The 12,449-nt window shown below is 36.4% G+C and overlaps 2 protein-coding genes across 7 annotated transcripts; both read right to left on the bottom strand.

Moving 5' to 3' along the window:
- Positions 1 to 2,324: 2,324 nt before the first annotated feature.
- LOC110413984 (2-oxoglutarate (2OG) and Fe(II)-dependent oxygenase superfamily protein) lies at positions 2,325 to 4,221 on the bottom strand. Of its 3 annotated transcripts, none has more exons than XM_021425034.1 (2): positions 3,868 to 4,221; positions 2,325 to 3,528 (listed from the first exon to the last, which is right to left on the bottom strand). In XM_021425034.1, the coding sequence occupies exons 1-2, from the start codon at positions 4,114 to 4,116 to the stop codon at positions 2,440 to 2,442; spliced, it is 1,338 nt and encodes a 445-aa protein (XP_021280709.1). In that variant the 5' UTR covers positions 4,117 to 4,221; the 3' UTR covers positions 2,325 to 2,439. The 3 variants fall into 3 exon arrangements, with proteins under 3 accessions (XP_021280709.1, XP_089639314.1, XP_089639315.1); XM_089783188.1 differs by having other exon boundaries at positions 2,325 to 3,538; positions 3,868 to 3,952; XM_089783189.1 differs by having other exon boundaries at positions 2,325 to 3,538; positions 3,879 to 3,900.
- A 521-nt stretch (positions 4,222 to 4,742) lies between these two features.
- NEK4 (NIMA-related kinase 4) lies at positions 4,743 to 11,453 on the bottom strand. Of its 4 annotated transcripts, none has more exons than XM_021425117.2 (16): positions 11,224 to 11,453; positions 11,066 to 11,133; positions 10,254 to 10,386; positions 9,916 to 9,982; positions 9,463 to 9,528; positions 9,255 to 9,301; positions 9,090 to 9,135; positions 8,915 to 8,995; positions 8,794 to 8,836; positions 8,614 to 8,663; positions 8,445 to 8,526; positions 8,292 to 8,341; positions 7,433 to 7,506; positions 7,203 to 7,254; positions 6,256 to 6,717; positions 4,743 to 5,593 (listed from the first exon to the last, which is right to left on the bottom strand). In XM_021425117.2, exons 3-16 carry the CDS (start codon positions 10,337 to 10,339, stop codon positions 4,961 to 4,963), a joined length of 1,839 nt encoding a protein of 612 aa, XP_021280792.1. In that variant the 5' UTR covers positions 10,340 to 10,386; positions 11,066 to 11,133; positions 11,224 to 11,453; the 3' UTR covers positions 4,743 to 4,960. The 4 variants fall into 4 exon arrangements, with proteins under 4 accessions (XP_021280792.1, XP_021280791.1, XP_021280790.1 ...); XM_021425116.2 differs by having other exon boundaries at positions 11,066 to 11,121; XM_021425115.1 differs by lacking the exon at positions 11,224 to 11,453 and having other exon boundaries at positions 11,066 to 11,214.
- Between the last annotated feature and the right edge of the window lie 996 nt (positions 11,454 to 12,449).

The following is a 12,449-nucleotide window of genomic DNA, read 5'->3' as shown; positions in this document are numbered from 1 at the left end:
AGGCTTTGTTACAAAAAGGGCCGATCTCTAACACTCGTTGTAACGTAACTTATCCCTCTTAAAAGCTTTTATGGAGGCAAGTTCTCTTTCTCTTTCCAGTACACCATTTGAATCTATGATGCTATAAAGTAAATATTTAGAGCAAATCAACTTTTGATATGTTATCACAGTTGCCCTTCACAACTTTAATCCTCCACCTTCTTGCTAAAGTTAAATATAAGAGATAAAAGCAACATCAGGCTTTTTAACTGTGGAGGACCATAAAGACTATCAAGCCATTTAACTTTACTCTTCTTCACATGCGGGCATTAGCTTGGAGGATACTGAAGCCAAAGAGAGAGGGGGCAGCAGACTGTAGCTTATAAGATACGGTTACAGTACTTCAGCACTCAGCAAACAGCAGATTTAACACAAGCCGAACTATAGCGCGAAAAACCCAATGTCCAGAAGCACAAAAGCTCCCAGTTCATTCCTGCATCTGGTTTTGGCATTAAGACTAAACTTTCACCTGGGTTCAGAATGCCCAATGTATTTCACTTGGATATCCGGAAAAAGCACTGTTCATGGAATCAAATCCCCTGCTGTTTGAAATCAGTAATATAGCTGTTAACCAACTCACGAACAATCAGTTCTTCACTGTCCAAACTACTATTTCTGCATTAGGTGGTAATAATTACCCAGTAGATTATAGCAACCATTACGGATTTCCAATGAAATTCCTTCACTGCAATCTTAAACAGAGCAATCCTCTGTCGCATCCAAACTGTAGTACTGTACCAACTGTTTGTTCTCGCTGTCCTTCAGCCATGGCCAGGCAAACGTGCTAATTCCCGCTCAATAGTGGGTTGGTACCTGAATTTTTGAGGCTGAATTCGTGGCATAAAGCTACCACTTCGTACAAATAAGATGATAGGCAAATGAGCAAGTATAGCACCACCATAAAGTTACATGACGCAAAGAATTTAGATGCAGCATCCAGTTAAATGACCTAAATGAACCTGCGAGTGCGTTTTGGAGATTGAGATTTTAGATGTATCAAGTTAAAGGAAATATGTACAGAATGAAAAATCAGATATTCATTAAGAGAGGTAAACCAAGAAACCGATTCACTTGCTAAAGTTGCCATCCATTTTCAAAGTGAGATATTGAGATGGTATTAAATTCTTTTTTAATCTTGATTGTGGAAGTGAGGTTCAACTATGGTTAACTTTTGGTTTCAGTTTGATGGGGGGTTTATGGCTGTTAACGAGCCTTAATTTTTTTATCTGTATTTGAGGTTTTTAGTAATGATCCCTCTCCTGCGCCTTTTGGATTGAGAGAGATGACAATTGAGATGTAAGAATGTGTAGTTAAATTAGTAAATGTCTGCATTTTCTTGAAACCTTTTGGTTTTTAAGAGAGAAAAATGTTATGACTTTCTTTGGAGTTTCTTTTGTTCTTTTGGATTGATGATGTGTACAGGGGACGTTTTTCTTTGATCTTTTAAGGAGGCTTTTGAAAACATATATCAAATAAAATGGATTGATATATGAACCAAAGCTTTTTGCTTTAATGTTTATGTGTAAGGAGGGGTTCATGTCCTTGCATTATGAATAAACTTGACGCCTTTGCTATTCAAAAAAAAAAATGACCTAAATGACCGATAACCAATTCTCATATATTCCAAATATAATGAATGATCATGCTTGAAGCACCAATGATAATGCTGTCTGATCATCGATTTCAAATTTACCTTCTTGGTATATGAAAAACTCACTACCCCTTGGGCTACATAGTGAAAGGTAAATTTTTTCCATTTCATGAACCCATCCTTATTTTTCAAGATTCAAACCCTCAAAGTTTCAAGTTCTAACTATCAAGGTGTCCATGAAGGACATCCACTAACAATTTATAATTAACAAAATGAGCCAAACATTGATAGCAAATTACAATAATTGAAGGAAAGACAGCAACAAATCATTTAGATCAGAAGTTTTATCTGTTAAATGCTAGTATATGCTAAGATTCAACTCTTGAAAATGCCAAAAACACCTTCCCTATTAATGCTTCCCTTCAAGGTTTTAACAGTCTTAAGGTATTTCTGACCTAATATTTTTCATTGTGACCTGTCAATTGTACATGAAAGGAATAGTCTAAGCATAACTTATGAATTTGACACAATTCAAGAATTCAAAACCAAACATTAGTTCACTACAGCAAAGCAACAACTGCATTATATGATAGAAAAAAAAAAAAAATACAAGTGAGCATATATATAGTGGGAACGAATTACTACATTTGGCTTATACTTGTTAGAGAATGGTAAGTGGAAATGCATCTGAATGTGAGTAAAAGTATGAGATTTAAAACTCTTGCAAAGACATCTATATGATGAAAGACTGGCCTACCAACGTGGACATCCTATATTCCTATACGAAAAAAAAAAATCAAACGAGCTAATCATTTATTAGATTGTAAACCACTGCCACCATAATACTGCTTAGTTGTTTCACGTGAGAATTCTGCAAATGTCATCCCATCCTTCAATCGTGCGGAAAGTGGTGGAACCATTTTTTGAATTTCTTGAGTCAGTGCATTTTGGTCCTGATCAGCAACGTTACTCTCCTCAGCTTGCTCCAAAGGCTGACAAACTGCGTTGTAATGTTCCATAGGACAATCTGAGATTGAGAAAGTTTTACTCCATGCTGGCTGCAAAAACACAACAAAAGTTTCTCTGCATATATTATCCAACCTTGCTGGTCTGCAAACACAGTGAAGGGTTGACCGTAGCTTTCCTTTGGATAATACATCTGCTGATTCCCCAACTTGAACAATAAGACTTTCAGGAGAGGACTTCACCATGAGGACTTTATTCTTGTTAGGATGAAAAATCTGCAAGTATGAATGCCCACTAGGCGAAGCACATTCTTGATAACGAGAAATGGAAAATTCATCGCTTGCTGTTGTTGGTTGTGAGGATAGAAGAAACATGGGATCAGTCAGAACAGTGAAGATACCATAGTCATAATGCCACTGTTGCCAAAGGTTGGGCTGTGTATCATATGACCTAACTTCATTAACATTTGTGTCCAAGTTAGCAACTTTTGATAATCTTTGCTCGCTCCTTGCATAATTATTAGCATGTCTTTTACTTGATCCCTTCCTTCGACCCGCTTCCCTAAGAACAAGGCTATCTACTATTGAATGATAATGTATAAGGCGCCCTTTTGCTGCACATGATTTCAATAAGCTTTGCTCAAGCTCATTGCCTCCAATGGCCCTATCACAAATTCGAGCTAGACAGAGTCCCAGCTCCATCATGCATAATCCTAGCGCCTTGAACATATTCTCAAGGTCATCAAATTCATCATCCTCAAAATCACTGATTCTACAGATTTTTTCGTTTTCCAAATTCAAATGGCTACCTACTCCATGACTTGGTTTAGTTTCAATTGATTCAAGACCTTGAGCGTATTTGAGCTGCATCGCGAAAGAGGAGACGTTCCTATCTGGGTTTTTCAATGGGACATCACTCCCCAAGCTGTGCTCCTAAACATAGCTTAAACAAAGAAAACAAGACCGATGAAAACAATATACAACATCAAAAAGATTGAAAGGGAAAGAATATATAAAACATATATAATTTAACAGTGTTTTTATAGGAGAGGAATAGGTCTTTATTGAACTCTTGCTTCGGAATTAGGAAAAAGAAAATCAAAAGTTTTGTACGTTATTAAAAGCTCCCGATCCAATACGTTAAAATTTGCAAAGACTTCGAAAATATATTAAGACAAGGAACACAAAGAAAGGCACACAGTAAAGAAGAGGAAAATTGAAGCTAATTATGAATTAAAAACGTAAGGCAAACAAGATGTTCGTTGAAATTACTCTGAGAATACGTTTGCGATCTTCGGGGCCAAGGAGAGCCAGCTTGCGAGCGAGAGGGAGCAGCCTTCGTCGGATAAGAGATGCGTCGGGAACGTTTGTAATTGAGAGGAGACCGGGGCCAACGGGGCCCAGGTTTTCCATTATCATATTTACTTGATGATGCAAACATGATGATGATGATGATGATGATAGGAGCATGAGATCGGAGTATTGAATTTCGTAGAGTTCCAGAACTTCTGCTCCTTCCATCCTTTCGTTTATTCACTTCAATGTAGCTGCGAGTGTAGAACATGACACTTCAATGTGGCATGGCATCCTTGTTCTAAATCGAAACTCGAAGCGGTTCGCATGGGACTTTTAAGTAATGGACAGCACATAACACATCGGACTTGTAAGACCTTGTCCGCAAAAAATAGCCCTCTAGGGTCCAGGCCCAGGCTCGAAATCACATTTATATTCCCAGTTCAGGATTTTCGTATTCTGATATAAACTAATACTACTAGCATTCAATATGACCATAGCACAACATCAAATGATTTCGAGCATCCTAACATGCTTTTTTATTCCCTGGGTCACCAAGCGGCTGATCATATAAGATTAAATATGAATTTAGTCCTTGTATTTCCTTAAAATATTGAAGTTAAGCCCTTTTATTATAAATTTTATAAATCAAAATTTTATATTCTCAAAATTTATTAATGTTAATCAATTGTTGATATCTAGTTTTCCGTAGTATAATTATTAATGTAACATTGAATTGAAATGAAATTTTTGAAATTTTTTTCATAATTTTAAAAGTATAAATATTTGATTTTATTTTGATAAGATATAAAAATTAAATTCCGATTTTAACCATCATATAATGGAATCAAATCTAGAAAATTTTCATCTCTTTTCCACAAATTGCATATTTCAAACACAAGATCACACATTTGGAGGGGTTAATGCGAAGATCCGAATCCACATCACCAGTCACCATGCTGTCTTCGAGTAAGAAGACATCCTTATTTTACTTGGAATTTCAAAACCAGGAAAAGGGACAACGTCAAATATGTACAAGTGGCACCATTTGGCGAGACGTAAGTATTTTACCTTAGACTTGGGTCTCCTTGAAGCTCTTAGCCAACCAGATAGCAGTTTCCCTGGGAGACACTTTCTCAGGTCCAAATGGCTTCAATAGCACCCCAAGCTCGTCATACCTTTGTTGTTGCAAGAGCCTTGCACTGAACTCAAGCAGCCCTTCTAATGCCTCTGCCCGCTGCTGATACGATGAGGTGTCAAACCGCCTTTGTCGTGACTCAGAAGATGAATGGGTGGATACAGCAGCACGATTGTGCTCTGAGCCTTCGCTACCATCTTGTGCAACTCCAGGGCTTTGATCACTGCCATTCATTGTCATAACAACTTTGTCCAGAATCTGGACTGTACACTTGTCCTTTGTTATAGAACGGTCAGCACTGTCGATTGATGAAGAAGAGCACTTTGCCGACGTTGATGAGGTCCCACGGATGGGTAAAAGGGGATCATCAGAAGAAGCTAAAGGGAACTCTGCGATTTTGTCAATTCGGGGAGCATTAACAGAAACATCAGGGGAGTCCACACTGCGAAGCAAACCGACATTTTCTCTGTAGGGGGTCACTAAGGCTGCAGTCCTTGTTGGCAATGGAAGAGATACTCTGCGCGATGAGTAGGATGATTTGCTTGCCGGGGTATGTGAAACTGGGACCTGCACATATTAGCAGGCTAAGTATCAATGCACCCAGTACTCATCATCTTGCAAAATTAACAGGACATTGAAAGATTATCATTCTCACTTCATAGAAATATTCCCGTCTAACAAAGAAGAACATGGCCAATGCTTTGCACTTATATTTAGTTCTAGACTTCATAAAAGTTAAAAATTTCATAGTTTCCAAAACTCCTACTAGATTTTAAACACACATATACACAGAAAATCCAACAAGATATAGGAAGAACGTGAGGCAAATTTGATGACATTAAGGGAAAGATGAAACAAATATGTGATACAAGGGATGAAAATGTAAAGAACATAAAGCAGAGGACACCTATCAATCTAGGAGGCTAGGATAGCCCAAGTAATTAGATGACAAATAAAAGATTCCACTATTTGTATATCATTCAGGAGTCCAACACTGTAGGATAGAAAGCTTTTCGCATTAGTGTGACCAGTCAAGGTGTCGAACCAAAACATTCCAGGAAAGTTAAAAATTAAAAAAAAAATTAATGAAATATGATGCTCTCTATCACTTGGAAATGTGAATAATATGGAACTTGAGAGATGATATTTTCATGTCACTGTCAATGAACCTAGGAAATTAAGATCAATTAAATTCCTCTATTTAACACAGATATAGACATGTAGCTCACCAAATCTTGTTTTTGACCAGTCTGGGACATCTTTGCTGGGGTTGGATGTTTTCTTGGAGTGATGGACACTTTTGCTGGCGTCAATCTTGGGGTCTTAGCAACAGTGGGAAACTTTGTGGCTGTTGAATTGTCAATTGTAATCTCTTCATTGTCAATACCGACAGAAAATTCTGTGAACTTTTCAAACAAATAACTTGGAATTTCTTGTTCTCTTTGAGTAGAACAGAAGTAGTCTTGCTCAGTTTCAGAGACACTGGGGTTCAAAGCCCTGTCATTGCTGAACGACCGCCTTCTCCCCATGTCAGTAAGAAGCATAACATCTTGCTCCACAAATCTTGTTTTCTTTATGAAGTTGGAATCAGACCACCGGGTTGGGAAACTGTTGCACCTAGGGCTATTCAATTTCAGATGAATTTTGAGGACATACGGCTGAAGGTGTGGGTGAGTGAGTAACTCTGAAGCCTGAATGCATTTCCATTTTATTGAGGTGCTTTAGTTTGCAGATGAAGAAGTTAAGATATAAGTTTGGCAAAACCATATTGCAATCAACAAAGCTAATATACCGAAAAAGACATCCAACATAATAGAACAAGATTTTGTTTTTCTTTTTTAGAAATTTGACATCTCTTACATCTCAACTTCGAGGCCAGAATTTCAAAATTAAAGAGAATAACAAATCTTCTGTAGATCACATATTGATTCAAGCAAGAGTTGTAAATTTTTATTACATGATAATATACAAGGGTCACCATTATTACTTTCTTGAAACCAATATCTGTCAGCCTAATCACAATCATTGATAACTTGACCCACTACCACAAGTAATATAACAAATCAAGTCCAAGTAATGATTTTTCTAATACTTGCTATTCTTCCTGAGGATATCTCCACATGCTTGTCTCAGTAAAAGCAGTTCAAGATTAAACACAAAAGGGGAAGAAACATACACTTGGTCTAAGTTCTGGATTCTTCCGTAGCATGCTCTTTATGAGTCCTCGACTGAAGAAAGGGAGAAGAAATACAAGAAAGCAACGTCATTAATGAAGGCTGAATGCAACAATAGAGATAACCATAATGATGGTTTTCTGCAATATGACAAGATTCCAGTAGCATATTTTGAAAACAAATGGCATCTAGAACTTGACATTTGTATGCATAAAGAGGATAGTAGACTCACAATGCACCAGAATACATGGTTGGTAAAGGAGCCACTATAGACCTATTTATTTTGTTAATCAGAGCCCGCATATCCTGATATGAAGACAGAAACAGAAGGTAGCAATTAGGGTGCGCCAAATGCATAAGGGTGGATACCCATTAAAGGGATGTGTGACATCCATAGATGTGGAATCATTCCTTGTTCTACAAATAGCATATTAATAAGCATTTATCTTTGGATGTGATTCTATCATCTCACAGCATAATTAGCCATTTAGCTTAGCACTAGTATGTTAAGATTGTGTGCAAATTTATGATGAGTGTAAGGTGATAATCCATAATATTGTGAATCCACCATTGAAGATCAATTTGCTTCTTGAACATTAGCAGACACAAATAACATTCCAAACTATATGGTTATTCCAATGATCCTTTAAAAAATCTTCAATTTAAGACACCTATTGCAAGTTAATCTAAAATTAGGGTAATCACCTTTCTCCCAATTAAATTTTCTCCCCGGCTAACTTTAAAAACCCCTATTCAGCCGAAGGTCGGAATTATCAAATTGCAAGCACTGCAAGCTCTACAATGAGGAATGAGGAGGGAGAAAGACAGGAATACCACGCTCAACAAGGACAAGATTTTAAACTGTACAACAACTGAATCCTTTAAGACCAGCAACAGCATGAAAAATTTTACATTTCATAGCACTCAATAATTAGGTGCTCATAGTTGAGTTCTTCAAGAACAATTGAATGAAAGAATAGTTTGCAGTGATCAGTTCATTAAATTCCACATTACTTCGAAATTGTGATTTTGATAATGCCAAGAATTGGCAAAAAGTAAAGGTCTTAGTTAACAGCAGATCAGCAACTTACAAAAGCTTTAAATGCAGGTTTGTGAGCAGTCATTTCATACAGGCAGCATCCTGAAAGCATGTATTACATTAGATATATGCTGAATAGAGAGAGGGGGGGAGAGAACAGTGATCAGACTCAGATTTCCCTCAAATTTCAGTAGTTGCAAGGTACCTAAAGACCAAATATCTGACTTAGAACCATAAGGTATATCAGCAAGTAGCTCAGGGCACATATAACTGGGAGTTCCCACAACCTGTATATAGAGCAAAAAACGATAGTATTAAAATAGAGTGAATGGTGAAACCGTACAGAAACCATATACCATCAGTCTGATACTCACAGATGAAGCAAGGTCATCGGAAGTCAACATCTTAGCAAGACCAAAATCACCTGCATACGTCCACATCTTAGCAACTCACTATGTTTAAATTACAGAATGCTAGACACAGATGGAAACTCAGACATGGTAAAAAAAGTAACGAAATAAATCACTAAAATTAGCCATAAAAGAACCAGTTACCTAGACGCATGTCTTGATCTTTTGTCAAAAATATATTTGAGCACTGAAACAAAAATATACTTTAGAATGCCATAACCCCATACATGAAGCTGACCAATCTTCACTGAGAAGTACCACTGACCTTGACATCACGATGAAGAATATGGTTGGCATGCAAGTAATCAAGTGCCATTAGGAGTTGAACTAGCCACTTGCAAAGTTTCTGTACATAATTTATGAAGTTGAAGAATAGAAATTACATTTTTAAGTATTGCAAATAGCTAAGTCCTTGCAAAATTGGATGAAAGTTTTACTACCTCCTCAGAAAAATGGACACCATTGGCTCTTTTTACAGCTTCTGCCCTGTATAATGAGCAATGTCAATGCACAGAAGTTGAGAAGAAAGAGCAAAACAACAAATCATGCCTTACGCAATTGCTGAACAATTTCAAAAACCGACTTAAATAACAAGCACAACTTACATATCTCCTCCTTCACAGTATCCTATAATTATGCAAACATAGCAACCCTGCAAAATAAGACAAGCTACAACATTGTATACATTCTTTTTTAATTCATTGAGTGATGGTTGAAGATTCTAGAGCTTTTAAGAGGAACCAAAACATGAAAACTAAGAGACAAAGAAGCCAGAGACAGAATAAACAGAAAAAGAAAACACTATCTACTCACCCTCTCTACCCAAGAATCTTTGTATTCCACGATAAATGGATTCTTCACCTTAGAAATAAGCTCCATCTGCATCATAGAAACCAAAAGACAATTTTAAAACCAGAACTATACCTTTAAACAATGAGAGCATAATTTTGGAGTATAAAAGATGCCAATCATGGAAAAAAGGAGATAAGGCAGGGGAACAAAGGTATCTTTAAATATACATAAAGTTAAGTGTCAAGTTTCCAAATGTTCATAAACAATCATATCAAGGCGTAAATATCCGCCACCATAGATGTTTTTACTTATGGCACTTCCTCCACAAACCAAGCATGTATTTCATTTCAAAAATTGCTCCCATCCTGATATTTTCTCCAAATTGAGAGCAATTATTTACACATAAATCAACTGAAACAAATTTTATTCACATTGTTAGAAGAAGAATAAAAGGAGTCAATTAAGAAAACTGACCTCTTGATGGGCAGATCTACGAGCCCTATCAGTCTGGCGAGCAAGGCGAATCTTTTTCAGGACGTACCTGAAAGGAAAGAAAAATGTAGGAAGCTTGTGACATAATAAACATAAAAGAAATTGCCTTATCCCCCATAATCCCACAATGAAGATCAAGGTTACAAACAACAGATGGAAACAAATACCATAACATAACTGAATACATGCGTTTAGTCACATGAAAAGAGCACACACAAGTGCATATGTTTATAAATTGAAGGATATATATATATATATATATATATAGAGAGAGAGAGAGAGAGAGAGAAAGAGAGAGAGAGAGGTGCAAGCATACTCACTTCTTCTTTTCATGTTTATGCCTCACAAGAAGAGCAGAACCAAAAGACCCTTTACCAATCTGCTCTAGAATATCATATTGCTCCATATTGGAGGATTCTGCCCCCTCTTGGGGCAACGTTTGAAAGTCTTTTACTGTTATTCCAACAAGTAAATTCACCAGACAAAATTAGTTACTACAATTGAATTGAAACAACACTAACATTAAGACATGAGAAAATATTGACTTCTCAACGAGAAAAAAAAAAAGTGTACGCAGAGCAATCCTATCTATAGTAATAAATCAGATATAAGGTAATTTACAGCCGTAGTAATCAATAATGTACAAAAGCACCGGATATGATCGCGTATTAGTACCTAACAAAAGTCTATAAAGAAACAAAGCAATACAGCTATGAAAACGCCAATTTTGCCGCTTTCGGAGATGAAGCCAACTCGGCCTTTAAACCGACAAATATTTTCATTTTTACAAATTCTTTCGGCGAAAATTTATACATTTCGGAAAAGTATTAAAATCAAGTAACTTTAAATTTTAAATTTTAAATTTAAAAGAACAGAAAAAAAAAACGGAATGTTTCTTGTGGCATTTAAGCAGCTATTAAGCACTGGCCTATGTAAAATGCATTCCTCGACTCTATTCTGTTTCTTTACCAACCAAAATAAGCTAAATTAAGGGGGAAAAAAAACAAAGAGAAATCAGTTTCTTTTGTCTGTTCACAGAAAAAATGAAATCTTTGACGTAATGACAACGTAAATTGTTGGAGAAACGAAAATCTAAGGAGAGAAACAAGAAAAAGAAGGCAAAGAGAAGTACCTGAAGTGGAACAAAAGGCAGCTGAAAGAGAAAAAGCGGGATCGTTTTGAACCTCCCTGGAAACCAAGCTAAAAGAAATTCTTGAGTGAACTTAAACTATACAAGTTTTTGAATTTTGATAGGGTAAAATGGAATTTCAAAACGTGGAAGATTCCTACCTATTTTGAAGCAGCAACAATCTGTTTTCTATTTTTATTTCTTCAAATATTATTTTATTATAAATTTGGGAGAAAGAGAAACAGAGGGAGCGGCAAACCCACTGTGAGGGGAGGAAACAAAAAGGTTACGGTGAGAAGAAATTTAAAATTCAAAAAACTGTACAAGAGTGAGAGAGAGAGAGGTCAAAAGGCTTTTTCAACTAATTTTTGTTTTTATTTGGATTTTTGGGGAAGGCGACAAGAATGGGAAAGGATCAAAAGAAACGCACGGGTGAGAGGTTGAAGTTTGGCTTCTCTGCAACGCAGTACACGTGTTAGACACGTCACCCTGGTGGCTTGTTCTATGATGTTATCCAGACCCAAAACGGCTGTGTTTTCAATGGTCTAATGCAGAAGACAATCTGACGGTGAGTTGATTTTGCTACCCCACCTCTACGTTGACTCCCCACCTTACGAGATTTCATCTGGACTCCTCAAGATTTGCTGCCCTTTCAAACCAATATCATTTTTAATTATAACATTTTTTTAATATAAATAATGGGAATATAAAGAAGACAAATATATATAGGCATTGCTAGTATGAATTATTTTAATTCAATTAATAATTTTAAATAAATGAATAAAAATCTCGTGTCGGCTTTTAAAGGCCAACTATAAATTTAAATACTAATCCAAGGAGTTGAAGGCCACGAATTGACATGGTAGGCCCAATAGAGGTAATTTGATTCAATTGGATTGATGCTTGATATTCGATAATGAGTTGCCAACCTTTAAATTGCTTGAAATAAGTGTCTTTGGTACCAATCTACCAGATGACACCCTTCTTAAAAAAGAAAAGCATTAAACAAAAACCCTGTGAATTTTGGCATTTCTAAACTTAAGGCAGTGCCACTGCCACCTTTTCTTTAAATCTATATATTTGGTTTTAAGTTAATTACAGCAGCAATGTCAAAGTCTTAGGTACATGATATTTCTTCATTAGAAGGTTTCTCTTTTTCTTATCTTACTGCTACCATGTGATTTCCTTTCTCTAATATTTTAGTGATACGCAACCCACTGTGATGCTTTTGTAAAGTGGGCTGGAGAATCTTGTTGTAGGCTATCCACAATGGTGATACATGGCCTTGCTACTTTTGGGCTTTGGGTTTCAAGCATTGCGGTGCACAACACTGATCATGGCCCTTCATTAAAATGGTTAAGACCACCTTTTTTATATTGTGCTAGAG

The sequence above is a fragment of the Theobroma umbraticum genome, unplaced genomic scaffold, assembly GCF_002168275.2.
Source record: "Theobroma umbraticum cultivar Fairchild unplaced genomic scaffold, ASM216827v3 scaffold_4.1, whole genome shotgun sequence".
Taxonomy (NCBI): domain Eukaryota; kingdom Viridiplantae; phylum Streptophyta; class Magnoliopsida; order Malvales; family Malvaceae; genus Theobroma; species Theobroma umbraticum.
Note: the sequence above shows the minus strand (reverse complement) of the source record. Positions and strands in the feature narration are given on the sequence as shown.